The sequence below is a fragment of the Oncorhynchus nerka genome, linkage group LG27, assembly GCF_034236695.1.
Source record: "Oncorhynchus nerka isolate Pitt River linkage group LG27, Oner_Uvic_2.0, whole genome shotgun sequence".
NCBI classification, from domain to species: domain Eukaryota; kingdom Metazoa; phylum Chordata; class Actinopteri; order Salmoniformes; family Salmonidae; genus Oncorhynchus; species Oncorhynchus nerka.
In genome coordinates this window covers 96,886,909-96,904,953 of record NC_088422.1, presented here as the reverse complement: position 1 = coordinate 96,904,953, position 18,045 = coordinate 96,886,909, and the positions used below count along the sequence as shown (strand labels likewise).

The 18,045-nt window shown below is 43.9% G+C and overlaps 1 protein-coding gene across 1 annotated transcript; it reads left to right on the top strand.

Moving 5' to 3' along the window:
* The first annotated feature begins 599 nt into the window (after positions 1-599).
* On the top strand, positions 600-17,711 carry slc22a18 (solute carrier family 22 member 18). Its single transcript, XM_065012393.1, has 11 exons — positions 600-1,154; positions 1,255-1,468; positions 3,928-4,025; positions 4,315-4,460; positions 12,467-12,599; positions 12,719-12,831; positions 13,033-13,143; positions 13,566-13,666; positions 14,940-15,041; positions 17,036-17,156; positions 17,401-17,711. The coding sequence occupies exons 2-11, from the start codon at positions 1,325-1,327 to the stop codon at positions 17,586-17,588; spliced, it is 1,257 nt and encodes a 418-aa protein (XP_064868465.1). The 5' UTR covers positions 600-1,154; positions 1,255-1,324; the 3' UTR covers positions 17,589-17,711.
* Positions 17,712-18,045: the final 334 nt, after the last annotated feature.

Below are 18,045 nucleotides of genomic sequence, written 5' to 3'. Positions count from 1 at the left end.
TAACAATATATATTTTTTGCTAAAAATGTGGGGCTCAAAACAGGTAAGGCTCTGCCCCACCTGTCCTGAATGACGAGTCGTCATTGAATATGAACATAGTCATTCTCAACAATGATGAACTTTAACCAACTCAACACTTGTCACATATAAGCCTACGTATGTAGGCCTACGACCTAATAGGAAACTGAAATCTGGTAGTCACGCCACTTGTGGTTGTGTAAAGTGGGAGGACTCTCATGTGGAGATAGCTGTGTTTCGCCAATGAACTTCTGGTTGAGAAGTCAGAATAAAAGTCCACTACTGAAACTAGAGGAAAATTAACAAATTACTAAAAAATAAAGAGCGAGGTCCCCAACTGAAAAAAATGATTTGATTTTTTTATTAAGAATTGAATATATTTGAACAATATGGCAATCAATTCAACTACAATGAGTTCATCATGAATAGGAAGGTCTATTATCCTATATCCTGAACCCCTCTCACTCACACACACACACACACACACACACACACACACACACACACACACACACACACACACACACACACACACACACACAACAGTATAACTAAACTTTACCCGGGCGCAAACCGGGGACCCTCTGCACACATCAACAACAGTCACACACGAAGCATCGTTACACATCGCTCCACAAAAGCCGCGGCCCCTTGCAGAGCAAGGGGAACTACTACTTCAAGGTCTCAGAGCAAGTGACGTCACCGATTGGAAAGCTATTTAGCGCGCACCACCGCTAACTAGCTAGCAACACACGGAGTTTGGAGGAATAGCACGGAGTCAGCGCCCCTGGAGCATTTAAGAGGTTAAGTGCCTTGCTCAAGGGCACAACAGCATGAGTTCATGAGAGCTTTTATTTTGAAGCCTGAAAACAGGAAGTTTCGTTTTTGTGCTGCCGGCAAACATACTACATCCTCTAAAGATCAAAGTACAAGAACATAGGGAAATATTATGCGTGAGAAATCATGCCTAAAATTAATCATTACGAATTGCTTTATTGAATGAAGGATGGAGTTTGAGCGTCACCTTTCTTTTCCGGTGGGGCGCTCATAGTGTGAAATCAACATCTGCATCGGTAGTAACACTTTTCACGGATGTATTATGCATTTATAAGAACTCCGTCTTCAGATAAACTAAGGTAAGTGTATTTAATCTCAATACTTGACAGCCACAGTGTCGGCACTATATTGTCTTATGCCGTTGATTGTTATTTCATCATTTATTTATCCTTGTTCCAGGTTTTCCAGGAGGCTACTGTATGCAAGAGGGTGGACCGAATTGGGTTTAGGCTTAACGTTACAGTAAAGAATGTCACGAGTTAATAAATCAGCGTCACCCACCGCGGTTACCGATGTACATACAGGCTCAAAGATGCAGAGAGTAATTTACGTTACTTACCTCATAGCTGTCCTGGATATCACATGGATGTTTTTACAGTTTTCCATCACTCCTGTAAGTATTTGTGCTTTAATGTCTATTATATTACCCACGTTACAAAAGTGGTTGTTTTTGTTGTATGATTAGCCTATATGGATTGAGATGAGAAAGAAAACAATGCAGTTTATTTCAATATTTCGATATCAGAATGGCTACAAAAGTTGTCTACGTGTGCTATGCATTCATTTGCTGTTATTCAAATGTATTGTACATATTTGCCATTTTGCTAGTAGGTTTGAACAGTTATAAATGGCCTTGGGATTGTTGACATATTTGACATAGGCCAACATCTAAAAATATATAGAAAAATGGCCTTACCTGGGCCTTCTTGAGGGCACCATCGTTTTTGATAGAGGATTGTGACTATGCGCATTGTAAGCAGTATATCCATGACAATCTAATATGAATTAATTACAGTGGCCTTTTTAGCATGTAAATCTTGGTGGGGCAAAAAAAGAAAGAATGTAGGTTGCATTCCAGCAAAGCCACTACACAACACTAAACAATACATCAATTACACTATAACGGTGACAAACGATGCCCACAAACTGTTAGGGTTTACATAAAGCTGTCCCAAGAGCAGAGTCCCAGCACCTTACCACTGCTACACCTGGCTATCAGCGGAGCCTTGTCTGGCAGCGAAACAGTTCATTCAGCCTCATTTAATGCCTTTAAAAAAACATAGCTGATGTCTCCCTGGAAAAGCCAGGCTTAAACAAATGTGGTTTCTACTGACAATTGAGATGTACAAACTATGTCATAAGGGGACGACCAGTGGATAAGAGGCAATCCGTAATTTCGATGAAGACATTAATGAGCGAGCTAGGACGGACGTAGTCAATATAACTATTTGTTCAGCACTTTTGAAATGTACAATGACAGAATTCAGAACATGGGCCGTTCTTAGTGTTCTCTCTGTACACCAAGTCAGAACCGTAGGATAAATAAAGGGGGCACATAATCAGACAATGAAAGCTCTTACAATGTTCGATGATTACATTTCTCAAAAACAGGTTATAGGCTACATGTGCACCACCAAGTCAGAACAGTAGGCGGAATTAAGAGGTGAAAATAGACCAAATTATTAGGGTGAGGCACATGGGCTACTAACAGCTACAGTATACATATCTTCCTGGCATTTTACATAATTTATGCAGCAGCATATAAGACATTTTTGCAATCACCTTGTTGTGCTGTGCTCACTTGAACAGGAAGGTGGCGCGGCGGTCCTTCGTGGGAAAATTTTGTCATCAAAGTCTGGCATTTTCTGGATTTATGGTGCTTTCATGACAACTGGGAACTCAAGAAAAAAAGTTTGAATCATGATGACGTCAGTGATCTTCAGGTCGTAGCTCTAGAAAGAGTCCCGAGTTCCGGATTTACAACTCCCGAGTTGGATGAAAGTTCAAAACGTATTTTCCCAGTCATACCCTTTTTTTATCCTCAGTTCCCAGTTTTCTTGAACTCACTGAAGTCAGATTTTGCAGTTCCTAGTTAACAGTTGTTTTGAGCGTGGCACAAATCATGCTTCATTGACAGCATGGCCAATGTTGAATGTTAATCATTTTAAACTAGGAAAAGAGACCTTTAATCTTAGACTTGAGACCACACAGCCACTCCACTGAATAGCAGGCTAATGATTGCTTTGCAATGCTTGCAGTTAGCCACTGATTGCTTCCAAACAAGTCATTGTTGAGTTTGCGGTAATCACGGCTCAACGCTCCGTATTTTCCGCTGGCTCGCCCCACCACCACAGAAAGCACTGAGCTAGCTGCCCCACCACCACAGAAAGCACTGAGCTAGCTGCCCCACCACCACAGAAAGCACTGAGCTAGCTGCCCCACCACCACAGAAAGCACTGAGCTAGCTGCCCCACCACCACAGAAAGCACTGAGCTAGCTGCCCCACCACCACAGAAAGCACTGAGCTAGCTGCCGCACCACCACAGAAAGCACTGAGCTAGCTGCCCCACCACCACAGAAAGCACTGAGCTAGCTGCCGCACCACCACAGAAAGCACTGAGCTAGCTGCCCCACCACCACAGAAAGCACTGAGCTAGCTGCCGCACCACCACAGAAAGCACTGAGCTAGCTGCCCCAGCACCACAGAAAGCACTGAGCTAGCTGCCCCACCACCACAGAAAGCACTGAGCTAGGCTGAAACATCTGCATTTTGGAGCTGCCTTACTCAAGAAAGCAAAAAAAGAGACCATGTTTGTATGCGGCTTTATTAACTCAATAATATATATATATTTTTTTACATTGTTTGCAAACTGATATGTTACACGTATTAATGTCACAATAACATGCAAAACAGGCAAGGTCCCCCCAATTTTTAAAAATTATTATTATTATTATTATATTTTGCAAGAAATGTGGGGCTCAAAACAGTCCTGAATGACAGGTCACCACTGATGAATTATTATTATAATAATAAAATGTATATGTATTAAAGTTTGACCTCTCACCATTCAGTATTTGGCGAAGAAGCTGGGATTTGACACCCTATGGATTGGCTATTTGCAAACCATGGTTGGTGTCGTCCAATTGTTGGGAGGCCCGATATTTGGCAGGTGAGCAAAACTCTGTTGAATGAAATACATAATCTGTTACATAACCACAGTCTGTATCTTTAATCTCCAACCCTGGTCAAAGACGCACAATTTGCTGCTGGCAAATTGAGCTTTAAAGTGCTGTCACTTAAATCTAATTGAGTTACGGTTCAACGACTTGGGGCAACGAACCATACAGAGAGGGCTTATCAGACCTGAATCCAGACACAAGATTGCAGCTGTTATGTGTTGGTGGCCATATGTTGGCAGGTGTCAATATAGATCAGTGTTATTTTTCTGTTGTTGGTAGGTTTGCAGACCTTTTTGGTGCCAAGGCAGCAATGTGTCTGTCCTGCACTGCCTCTGTAGTCTACTATGGGTTACTAGCGATCGCTGACAGTCCTCTCATGCTCTTCATCCACAAACTCCCCGCTGTCTTGATGCATGGCTTGCCTGGTAAGTGCTGCACTGCCTGTTGTTTATTTAACCTTTATTTTAACAGGAAGTCTCATTGAGAACAAGGTCTCTTTTTCAAGGGAGCCCTGCATGACATGATCAGCAGCAATTACACAATCACAGTTAGAGACAAATATACTAACTGTTGTTCCAGATAAGTACCCAGCCCAGATAAGTACCCAGCGTATGTACCGTGCCTAGGACCTACTGTACTAGACAGCTCCCTAACAGATCATATAGAACCTACTGTACTAGACAGCTCTCTAACATATCCTATAGGACCTACTGTACTAGATAGCTCTCTAACAGATCATATAGAACCTACTGTACTAGACAGCCCTTTAACAGATCCTATATGATCTACTGTACTAGACAGCTCTCTAACAGATCCTATATGACCTACTGTACTAGACAGCTCCCTAACAGATCATATAGAACCTACTGTACTAGACAGCCCTTTAACAGATCCTATATGATCTACTGTACTAGACAGCTCTCTAACAGATCCTATATGACCTACTGTACTAGACAGCTCTCTAACAGATCCTATAGGACCTACTGTACTAGACAGCTCTCTAACAGATCCTATAGGACCTACTGTACTAGACAGCCCTTTAACAGATCCTATAGGACCTACTGTACTAGACAGCCCTCTAACATATCCTATAGGACCTACTGTACTAGATAGCTCTCTAACAGATCCTATAGGACCTACTGTACTAGATAGCTCTCTAACAGATCCTATAGGACCTACTGTACTAGACAGCGCTTTAACAGATCCTATAGGACCTACTGTACTAGACAGCCCTCTAACATATCCTATAGGACCTACTGTACTAGATAGCTCTCTAACAGATCCTATAGGACCTACTGTACTAGATAGCTCTCTAACATATCCTATAGGACCTACTGTACTAGACAGCCCTCTAACATATCCTATAGGACCTACTGTACTAGACAGCCCTTTAACAGATCCTATATGATCTACTGTACTAGACAGCCCTCTAACAGATCCTATATGATCTACTGTACTAGACAGCTCTCTAACAGATCCTATAGGACCTATTGTACTAGACAGCCCTCTAACAGATCCTTTAGGATCTATTGTATTAGACAGCCCTCTAACAGATCCTATAGAACCTACTGTACTAGACAGCCCTTTAACAGATCCTATATGATCTACTGTACTAGACAGCCCTCTAACAGATCCTATATGATCTACTGTACTAGACAGCCCTCTAACAGATCCTATATGATCTACTGTACTAGACAGCCCTTTAACAGATCCTTTAGGATCTACTGTACTAGACAGCCCTCTAACAGATCCTATATGATCTACTGTACTAGACAGCCCTCTAACAGATCCTATATGATCTACTGTACTAGGATCTACGATACTAGACAGCCCTCTAACAGATCCTATAGGATCTACTGTACTAGACAGCTCTCTAACAGATCCTATAGGACCTACTGTACTAAATCAAATCAAATCAAATTTTATTTGTCCCATACACATGGTTAGCAGATGTTAATGCGAGTGTAGCGAAATGCTTGTGCTTCTAGTTCCGACAATGCAGTGATAACCAACAAGTAATCTAACTAACAATTCCAAAACTACTGTCTTATACACAGTGTAAGGGGATAAGGAATATGTACATAAGGATATATGAATGAGTGATGGTACAGAGCAGCATACAGTAGATGGTATCGAGTACAGTATATACATATGAGATGAGTATGTAGACAAAGTAAACAAAGTGGCATAGTTAAAGTGGCTAGTGACATAAGAATGCAGTCGATGATCTAGAGTACAGTATATACATATGCATATGAGATGAATAATGTAGGGTAAGTAACATTATATAAGGTAGCATTGTTTAAAGTGGCTAGTGATATATTTACATCATTTCCCATTATTAAAGTGGCTGGAGTTGGGTCAGTGTCAATGACAGTGTGTTGGCAGCAGCCACTCAATGTTAGTGGTGGCTGTTTAACAGTCTGATGGCCTTGAGATAGAAGCTGTTTTTCAGTCTCTCGGTCCCAGCTTTGATGCACCTGTACTGACCTCGCCTTCTGGATGATAGCGGGGTGAACAGGCAGTGGTTCGGGTGGTTGATGTCCTTGATGATCTTTATGGCCTTCCTGTAACATCGGGTGGTGTAGGTGTCCTGGAGGGCAGGTAGTTTGCCCCCGGTGATGCGTTGTGCAGACCTCACTACCCTCTGGAGAGCCTTACGGTTGAGGGCGGAGCAGTTGCCGTACCAGGCGGTGATACAGCCCGCCAGGATGCTCTCGATTGTGCATCTGTAGAAGTTTGTGAGTGCTTTTGGTGACAAGCCGAATTTCTTCAGCCTCCTGAGGTTGAAGAGGCGCTGCTGCGCCTTCTTCACGACGCTGTCAGTGTGAGTGGACCAATTCAGTTTGTCTGTGATGTGTATGCCGAGGAACTTAAAACTTGCTACCCTCTCCACTACTGATCCATCGATGTGGATAGGGGGTGTTCCCTCTGCTGTTTCCTGAAGTCCACAATCATCTCCTTAGTTTTGTTGACGTTGAGTGTGAGGTTATTTTCCTGACACCACACTCCGAGGGCCCTCACCTCCTCCCTGTAGGCCGTCTCGTCGTTGTTGGTAATCAAGCCTACCACTGTTGTGTCGTCCGCAAACTTGATGATTGAGTTGGAGGCGTGCATGGCCACGCAGTCGTGGGTGAACAGGGAGTACAGGAGAGGGCTCAGAACGCACCCTTGTGGGGCCCCGTGTTGAGGATCAGCGGGGAGGAGATGTTGTTGCCTACCCTCACCACCTGGGGACGGCCCGTCAGGAAGTCCAGAACCCAGTTGCACAGGGCGGGGTCGAGACCCAGGGTCTCGAGCTTGATGACGAGCTTGGAGGGTACTATGGTGTTGAATGCCGAGCTGTAGTCGATGAACAGCATTCTCACATAGGTATTCCTCTTGTCCAGGTGGGTTAGGGCAGTGTGCAGTGTGGTTGAGATTGCATCGTCTGTGGACCTATTTGGGCGGTAAGCAAATTGGAGTGGGTCTAGGGTGTCAGGTAGGGTGGAGGTGATATGGTCCTTGACTAGTCTCTCAAAGCACTTCATGATGACGGAAGTGAGTGCTACGGGGCGGTAGTCGTTTAGCTCAGTTACCTTAGCTTTCTTGGGAACAGGAACAATGGTGGCCCTCTTGAAGCATGTGGGAACAGCAGACTGGTATAGGGATTGATTGAATATGTCCGTAAACACACCGGCCAGCTGGTCTGCGCATGCTCTGAGGGCGCGGCTGGGGATGCCGTCTGGGCCTGCAGCCTTGCGAGGGTTAACACGTTTAAATGTCTTATTCACCTCCGCTGCAGTGAAGGAGAGACCGCATGTTTTCGTTGCAGGCCGTGTCAGTGGCAATGTATTGTCCTCAAAGCGGGCAAAAAAGTTATTTAGTCTGCCTGGGAGCAAGACATCCTGGTCCGTGACTGGGCTGGGTTTCTTCTTGTAGTCCGTGATTGACTGTAGACCCTGCCACATGCCTCTTGTGTCTGAGCCATTGAATTGAGATTCCACTTTGTCTCTGTACTGACGCTTAGCTTGTTTAATAGCCTTGCGGAGGGAATAGCTGCATTGTTTATATTCGGACATATTACCAGACACCTTGCCCTGATTAAAAGCAGTGGTTCGCGCTTTCAGTTTCACGCGAATGCTGCCATCAATCCACGGTTTCTGGTTTGGGAATGTTTTTATCGTTGCTATGGGAACGACATCTTCGACGCACGTTCTAATGAACTCGCACACCGAATCAGCGTATTCGTCAATATTTCCATCTGACGCAATACGAAACATGTCCCAGTCCACGTGATGGAAGCAGTCTTGGAGTGTGGAGTCAGCTTGGTCTGACCAGCGTTGGACAGACCTCAGCGTGGGAGCCTCTTGTTTTAGTTTCTGCCTGTAGGCAGGGATCAGCAAAATGGAGTACTAGGATCTACTTTATGAGGCAGCCCTCTAACAGATCCTATAGGATCTCCTGTACTAGGATCTACAATACTAGACAGCCCTCTAACAGATCCTATAGGATCTACTGTACTAGACAGCTCTCTAACAGATCCTATAGGACCTACTCTACTAGGATATACTTTGAGGCAGCCCTCTAACAGATCCTATAGGATCTCCTGTACTAGGATCTACTTTATGAGGCAGCCCTCTAACAGATCCTATAGGATCTCCTGTACTAGGATCTACTATACTAGACAGCCCTCTAACAGATCCTATAGGACCTACTGTACTAGACAGCCCTCTAACAGATCCTATAGGACCTACTGTACTAGGATCTACTCTGAGGCAGCCCTCTAACAGATCCTATAGGACCTACTGTACTAGGACCTACTGTACTAAACAGCCCTCTAACAGATCCTATAGGACCTACTGTACTAGGATCTACTGTACTAGACAGCCCTCTAACAGATCCTATAGGACCTACTGTACTAGACAGCCCTCTAACAGATCCGATAGGACCTACTGTACTAGACAGCCCTCTAACAGATCCTATAGGACCTACTGTACTAGACAGCCCTCTAACAGATCCTATATGATCTACTGTACTAGACAGCCCTCTAACAGATCCTATAGGACCTACTGTACTAGACAGCCCTCTAACAGATCCTATAGGACCTACTGTACTAGACAGCCCTCTAACAGATCCTATAGGACCTACTGTACTAGACAGCCCTCTAACAGATCCTATAGGACCTACTGTACTAGACAGCCCTTTAACAGATCCTATAGGACCTACTGTACTAGATAGCTCTCTAACAGATCCTATAGGACCTACTGTACTAGATAGCTCTCTAACAGATCCTATAGGACCTACTGTACTAGACAGCCCTTTAACAGATCCTATAGGACCTACTGTACTAGACAGCCCTCTAACATATCCTATAGGACCTACTGTACTAGATAGCTCTCTAACAGATCCTATAGGACCTACTGTACTAGATAGCTCTCTAACAGATCCTATAGGACCTACTGTACTAGACAGCCCTCTAACATATCCTATAGGACCTACTGTACTAGACAGCCCTTTAACAGATCCTATATGATCTACTGTACTAGACAGCCCTCTAACAGATCCTATATGATCTACTGTACTAGACAGCTCTCTAACAGATCCTATAGGACCTATTGTACTAGACAGCCCTCTAACAGATCCTTTAGGATCTATTGTATTAGACAGCCCTCTAACAGATCCTATAGAACCTACTGTACTAGACAGCCCTTTAACAGATCCTATAATGATCTACTGTACTAGACAGCCCTCTAACAGATCCTATATGATCTACTGTACTAGACAGCCCTCTTAACAGATCCTATATGATATACTGTACTAGACAGCCCTCTAACAGATCCTTTAGGATCTACTGTACTAGACAGCCCTCTAACAGATCCTATATGATCTACTGTACTAGACAGCCCTCTAACAGATCCTATATGATCTACTGTACTAGACAGCCCTCTAACAGATCCTATATGATCTACTGTACTAGGATCTACAATACTAGACAGCCCTCTAACAGATCCTATAGGATCTACTGTACTAGACAGCTCTCTAACAGATCCTATAGGACCTACTGTACTAGGATCTACTTTATGAGGCAGCCCTCTAACAGATCCTATAGGATCTCCTGTACTAGGATCTACAATACTAGACAGCCCTCTAACAGATCCTATAGGATCTACTGTACTAGACAGCTCTCTAACAGATCCTATAGGACCTACTGTACTAGGATATACTTTATGAGGCAGCCCTCTAACAGATCCTATACGATCTCCTGTACTAGGATCTACTTTATGAGGCAGCCCTCTAACAGATCCTATAGGATCTCCTGTACTAGGATCTAATATACTAGACAGCCCTCTAACAGATCCTATAGGACATACTGTACTAGGACCTACTGTACTAAACAGCCCTCTAACAGATCCTATAGGACCTACTCTACTAGGATCTACTGTACTAGACAGCCCTCTAACAGATCCTATAGGACCTACTGTACTAGACAGCCCTCTAACAGATCCTATAGGACCTACTGTACTAGACAGCCCTCTAACAGATCCTATAGGACCTACTGTACTAGACAGCCCTCTAACAGATCCTATATGATCTACTGTACTAGACAGCCCTCTAACAGATCCTATAGGACCTACTGTACTAGACAGCCCTCTAACAGATCCTATAGGACCTACTGTACTAGACAGCCCTCTAACAGATCCTATAGGACCTACTGTACTAGGATCTACTCTGAGGCAGCCCTCTAACAGATCCTATAGGACCTACTGTACTAGACAGCCCTTTAACAGATCCTATAGGACCTACTGTACTAGACAGCCCTCTAACATATCCTATAGGACCTACTGTACTAGATAGCTCTCTAACAGATCCTATAGGACCTACTGTACTAGATAGCTCTCTAACAGATCCTATAGGACCTACTGTACTAGACAGCCCTTTAACAGATCCTATATGATCTACTGTACTAGACAGCCCTCTAACAGATCCTATATGATCTACTGTACTAGACAGCTCTCTAACAGATCCTATAGGACCTATTGTACTAGACAGCCCTCTAACAGATCCTTTAGGATCTATTGTATTAGACAGCCCTCTAACAGATCCTATAGAACCTACTGTACTAGACAGCCCTTTAACAGATCCTATATGATCTACTGTACTAGACAGCCCTCTAACAGATCCTATAGGACCTACTGTACTAGGATCTACTCTGAGGCAGCCCTCTAACAGATCCTATAGGACCTACTGTACTAGACAGCCCTCTAACAGATCCTATAGGATCTACTGTACTAGACAGCCCTCTAACAGATCCTATAGGACCTACTGTACTAGACAGCCCTCTAACAGATCCTATAGGACCTACTGTACTAGACAGCCCTCTAACAGATCCTATAGGACCTACTGTACTAGGATCTACTCTGAGGCAGCCCTCTAACAGATCCTATAGGACCTACTGTACTAGACAGCCCTCTAACAGATCCTATAGGATCTACTGTACTAGACAGCCCTCTAACAGATCCTATAGGACCTACTGTACTAGGATCTACTCTGAGGCAGCCCTCTAACAGATCCTATAGGGCCCTCTAACAGACTATAGGACCTACTGTACTAGACAGCAGCCCTCTAACAGATCCTATAGGACCTACTGTACTAGACAGCCCTCTAACAGATCCTATAGGATCTACTGTACTAGACAGCCCTCTAACAGATCCTATAGGACCTACTGTACTAGACAGCCCTCTAACAGATCCTATAGGACCTACTGTACTAGACAGCCCTCTAACAGATCCTATAGGACCTACTGTACTAGACAGCCCTCTAACAGATCCTATAGGACCTACTGTACTAGACAGCCCTCTAACAGATCCTATAGGATCTACTGTACTAGACAGCCCTCTAACAGATCCTATAGGACCTACTGTACTAGGATCTACTCTGAGGCAGCCCTCTAACAGATCCTATAGGACCTACTGTACTAGACAGCCCTCTAACAGATCCTATAGGACCTACTGTACTAGGATCTACTCTGAGGCAGCCCTCTAACAGATCCTATAGGACCTACTGTACTAGACAGCCCTCTAACAGATCCTATAGGATCTACTGTACTAGACAGCCCTCTAACAGATCCTATAGGATCTACTGTACTAGACAGCCCTCTAACATATCCTATAGGACCTACTGTACTAGACAGCCCTCTAACATATCCTATAGGACCTACTGTACTAGACAGCTCCCTAACAGATCCTATAGGACCTACTGTACTAGACAGCCCTCTAACAGATCCTATAGGACCTACTGTACTAGACAGCCCTCTAACATATCCTATAGGACCTACTGTACTAGACAGCCCTCTAACAGATCCATATATGTCTGTCTATACCCCATATGTTCCAGCGCTAAAGTGTGTATAAGTCTGACTTGTTGTGCTCCTCTCTCTGCCTCTCACCAGGAGCCCAGATGGTAGTGACTGACCTGACAGAACCTGACAAGCGGGCAGAGGCCCTTGGCAAGCTGGGCCTCTGTTTTGGCATTGGCATGGTTGCCGGCTCCACCTTGGGCGGTACACTCAGCACACGCTATGGGTGAGTGAAGCACCTCAATGCTCACCGATTCTAGTCCAATCCAAGAGCTGGAATCCGATTCTAGTCCAATCGGAGAGCTGTAATTTAGCCGTGTGACATCCCTGCTCTGGATTTTCCAGGGAGACATTTGCTGCTTGTGTAGCTGCTGGAGGGAGCTTCATCAGCTTCCTGTTGGTTTGGACGTTTATCCCTAAACACACTAAGATACAAGCTCCACAGGACAACACAGACAGTAAGACTCTACACCTACCTCACAACACACTATTCACTCTAAAGGGTTTGTGTGTGTGTGTGGGGGGTGCAAAAAAATCTAATTTCTGCTTTATCTGACACTCATTGTGGCCTGTGTGACGTGGGGACATCCATAATGTGTGGTATTTGACACGTGACTTCATATGCGAGTTGCTTGTGACATATTTTCCTGGTCCTGCAGAGAAGAGCAATGCCAAGTCAGTCTTTGACCTGGGTGAGATCACCAGACTGATGAAGTACCCTGGTGTGGCCAAAACCTTCATGGTCAAGATCATCTCAGGTCTGCCATCAGGTGGGTGTCCTTCACTGTTACCTATAAGAGTTGTTTATTCTCCACCTGTGAGGATGTCTTAGTTTAGACTCATCTGAGGGAGAACTAGTCACTTAGCAGGAATGTGTTGCTGTAGAGCTGGAACCAGTGATGTAGTGAAAGGGTAAAAGCAGGTAACACAGTTCACCTACACATTTTATTTGGAGAAAAGTATTTAACGCAAATCTATGTTCAGCGTTTAATAAAAACTTAATAAAATAAAATAAAAATAAAAAAGCTTAATAAAAACTACAACACCCCATCTCAACCAATGTTCAGTGTTTAATGACCTTTATATATATATATATTTGTTTTAATTTTATTTACATGTTATTGTCTTTTTAGTGTGTCTGTCTGTGTTTGCATGGAGTCCTTTTTAACAACCTCAAGGGATTCTGTCTCAGGTATCTTTCAGGTCATGTTCTCTGTTATCGCCATGAACTTCTTCCAGCTGGCACCAGAGCAGAATGGCTACCTTATGGCCTACTTTGGGATCGTGTCAATGGTATGGAGCAAGGATGCTCACGACATATACATTTAGTCATTTAGCAGATACTCTTATCCAGAGACACATTACATTTAGTCATTTAGCAGACACTCTTATCCAGAGACACATTACATTTAGTCATTTAGCAGACACTCTTATCCAGAGACACATTACATTTAGTCATTTAGCAGACACTCTTATCCAGAGACACATTACATTTAGTCATTTAGCAGAGACTCTTATCCAGAGACACATTACATTTAGTCATTTAGCAGACACTCTTATCCAGAGACACTTCCATTACATTTAGTCATTTAGCAGACACTCTTATCCAGAGACACATTCTATTTAGTCATTCAGCAGACAGTTATCCAGAGACACACTCTTATCCAGAGACACATTATATTTAGTCATTTAACAGACACTCTTATCCAGAGACACATTATATTTAGTCATTTAACAGACACTCTTATCCAGAGACACTTCCATTATATTTAGTCATTTAGCAGACACTCTTATCCAGAGACACATTATATTTAGTCATTTAGCAGACACTCTTATCCAGAGTACACATTTAGCAGACACTCTTATCCAAAGTTACATTTATCATTTTCATTTACATTCATTTAGCAGACACTCTTATCCAGAGACACATTACATTTAGTCATTTAACAGACACTCTTATCCAGAGACACATTACATTTAGTCATTTAGCAGACACTCTTATCCAGAGACATTATATTTAGTCATTTAGCAGACACTCTTATCCAGAGACACATTACATTTAGTCATTTAGCAGACCTCTTATCCAGAGACACATTATATTTAGTCATTTAGCAGAGACTGTTATCCAGAGTGACTTACAGTTAGTGCAGTCATCTTAATATATATATATGTGGTTGTCCCACCCAGCTCAGTCATAGTAGGTACATTTTTCCTCAGTGAAGTAGTTAATCAGCTAAGTCAGTGTTAGTAGGAAAAGTGTTAGTTTGTTTATTTTAGACTCTCATTGTGGCCCTAGCCTCTTTTTATTTTGTGGTGTTTTGCACCTGTGCTGCTAAATTAGTGATGACGTTGTTTGCGCGTCAGCTCGACTGGCGATCAGTGTTCACCACATTATTCGACCACTACGTACCTGGTTAGGACAACACAATGTATTTACAGTAATTAAAAGTTTAGGTGGCTAAATTCTCCTGAAATCTCCAGGACATCAAATCCCCTCCCTTGTGGGAACAGGATTTAATAGAGCAACTCTGGTGAGAAATAAACTTTTTGGGTCCAATTTTTCCAGGTAATCCAAGGAGGAGTGATTGGCCGGCTGACCTCAAAGTACTCTGAGAACTCACTGCTTCTCCTCTCCATCGGCATGTCAAGTCTGGTGGGCCTGGCTCAGGTACAGAGGATTCATTTCATCTTGTGATAAATGCAGGGTTGTATGTATTCACCGTAGCAACAACAACAAAAAAGGGGGGTTTCACAGTCTCTCCCCTTTTCAGTCGTTTTATTTCCATTTGGTTCCTAATGAATATGACTCTTTTGTAAAACTTTTGATCTTAAAAGGCTAACGTTTGGTTCTCTCCTTGGCAGGTCTTCATGGCTAACGTTTGGTTCTCTCCTTGGCAGGTCTTCATGGCTAACGTTTGGTTCTCTCCTTGGCAGGTCTTCATGGCTAACGTTTGGTTCTCTCCTTGGCAGGTCTTCATGGCTAACGTTTGGTTCTCTCCTTGGCAGGTCTTCATGGCTAACGTTTGGTTCTCTCCTTGGCAGGTCTTCATGGCTAACGTTTGGTTCTCTCCTTGGCAGGTCTTCATGGCTAACGTTTGGTTCTCTCCTTGGCAGGTCTTCATGGCTAACGTTTGGTTCTCTCCTTGGCAGGTCTTCATGGCTAACGTTTGGTTCTCTCCTTGGCAGGTCTTCATGGCTAACGTTTGGTTCTCTCCTTGGCAGATCTTCATGGCTAACGTTTGGTTCTCTTCTTGGCAGGTCTTCATGGCTAACGTTTGGTTCTCTCCTTGGCAGGTCTTCATGGCTAACGTTTGGTTCTCTCCTTGGCAGGTCTTCATGGCTAACGTTTGGTTCTCTCCTTGGCAGGTCTTCATGGCTAACGTTTCGTCCTCTCCTTGGCAGGTCTTCATGGCTAACGTTTCGTCCTCTCCTTGGCAGGTCTTCATGGCTAACGTTTCGTCCTCTCCTTGGCAGGTCTTCATGGCTAACGTTTCGTCCTCTCCTTGGCAGGTCTTCATGGCTTACTTTTGGTCCTCTCCTTGGCAGGTCTTTATGGCTAACTTTTGGTCCTCTCCTTGGCAGGTCTTCATGGCTTCTTCCTTGGCAGGTCTTTGGTTCTCTCTCTCCTTGGCAGGTCTTCATGGCTAACGTTTGGTTCTCTCCTTGGCAGGTCTTCATGGCTTACGTTTGGTCCTCTCCTTGGCAGGTCTTCATGGCTAACTCTTTGGCAGGTCTTCATGGCTAACGTTTGGTTCTCTCCTTGGCAGGTCTTCATGGCTAACGTTTGGTTCTCTCCTTGGCAGGTCTTCATGGCTAACGTTTGGTTCTCTCCTTGGCAGGTCTTCATGGCTAACGTTTGGTTCTCTCCTTGGCAGGTCTTCATGGCTAACGTTTGGTTCTCTCCTTGGCAGGTCTTCATGGCTAACGTTTGGTTCTCTCCTTGGCAGGTCTTCATGGCTAACGTTTGGTTCTCTCCTTGGCAGGTCTTCATGGCTAACGTTTGGTCCTCTCCTTGGCAGGTCTTCATGGCTAACTTTTGGTCCTCTCCTTGGCAGGTCTTCATGGCTAACGTTTGGTCCTCTCCTTGGCAGGTCTTCATGGCTAACGTTTGGTTCTCTCCTTGGCAGGTCTTCATGGCTAACGTTTGGTTCTCTCCTTGGCAGGTCTTCATGGCTAACGTTTGGTTCTCTCCTTGGCAGGTCTTCATGGCTAACGTTTGGTTCTCTCCTTGGCAGGTCTTCATGGCTAACGTTTGGTTCTCTCCTTGGCAGGTCTTCATGGCTAACGTTCTCTCCTTGGCAGGTCTTCATGGCTAACGTTTGGTTCTCTCCTTGGCAGGTCTTCATGGCTAACGTTTGGTTCTCTCCTTGGCAGGTCTTCATGGCTAACGTTTGGTTCTCTCCTTGGCAGGTCTTCATGGCTAACGTTTGGTTCTCTCCTTGGCAGGTCTTCATGGCTAACGTTTGGTTCTCTCCTTGGCAGGTCTTCATGGCTAATGTTTGGTTCTCTCCTTGGCAGGTATTCATGGCTAACGTTTGGTTCTCTCCTTGGCAGGTCTTCATGGCTAACGTTTCATTCTCTCCTTGGCAGGTCTTCATGGCTAACGTTTCGTTCTCTCCTTGGCAGGTCTTCATGGCTAACGTTTCGTTCTCTCCTTGGCAGGTCTTCATGGCCAACGTGTTCCAGTTCTGCTTCATCGTCCTCCCCATGATGTTTTCTCTCAGCGTGTTCAACGTCATCACTGACAGCATGCTGACAAAGACTGTGCCTTCCTCCGATACCGGTGAGACAATTAAGCGTTTCAAACACATATGTTGAGAAATGTGAAGGGGGGCATCAGTTAAACAGTAAATCATTGGCTAACCTAACAATAACAAAAAACGTTAAAAAAATAAATAATTGCCTACAGAGAAAGAATCACACTTGGTGTCGTAACATTCTGAAAGAAACAGTTGAGCATTGAAGTGCAACTTCTGTCTGTTTTGCTCTGGACATTTTTCTGATTGGTTCCATTCACTCTTCTGCAGGCACGATGCTGGGCCTGTGTGCCTCTGTGCAGTCTCTGCTCCGCACCATCGGCCCCACTATTGGAGGCTTCTTGTATCACAACTACGGAGTGGCCTCTTTTGGGTTCATCCAGTTTGCCGTGAACATGGTCGTGTTTGTGTTTATGTTTAGAAATATGGTCAACAGCAAAGACGAGCACAGAGAATGACATTCCACAGACTTAAATACATAGGGCATTTTAAAAGTGACCTAAATATCATTTTATATTATCAGAGAATGTAATTATATTTCCATAATGGACAAAAATATAAAAATGCAACATACAACAATATCCTAGATTTGACTGAGTTACAGTTCATATGAGGAAACCAGTTGATTGAAATATATTCATTAGGTCCTAATCAATGGGTTTCACATGACTGGGAATACAGATATGAATATGTTGTTCAAAGACGCCTTAAAAAAAAGGTAGGGACGTGGATCAGAAAACCAGTCAGTATCTGATGTGACCACTATTTGCCTCATGTTGATTGTGGACTGTGGAATTTTGTCCCACTCCTCTTCAATGGCTGTGTGAAGTTGCTGGATATTGGAACACGCTGTCGTACACGTCGATCCAGATAATCCCAAACATGCTCAATGGGTGACATGTCTGGTGAGTATGT

Coding starts and splice junctions, on each gene's coding strand:
- slc22a18 (XM_065012393.1), top strand. CDS start 1,325: ATGTCACGAGTTAATAAATCAGCGTCACCCACCGCGGTTACCGATGTA. Junction 12,600..12,718: donor ACACTCAGCACACGCTATGG/GTGAGTGAAGCA, acceptor TGGATTTTCCAG/GGAGACATTTGCTGCTTGTG. Junction 12,832..13,032: donor TCCACAGGACAACACAGACA/GTAAGACTCTAC, acceptor CTGGTCCTGCAG/AGAAGAGCAATGCCAAGTCA.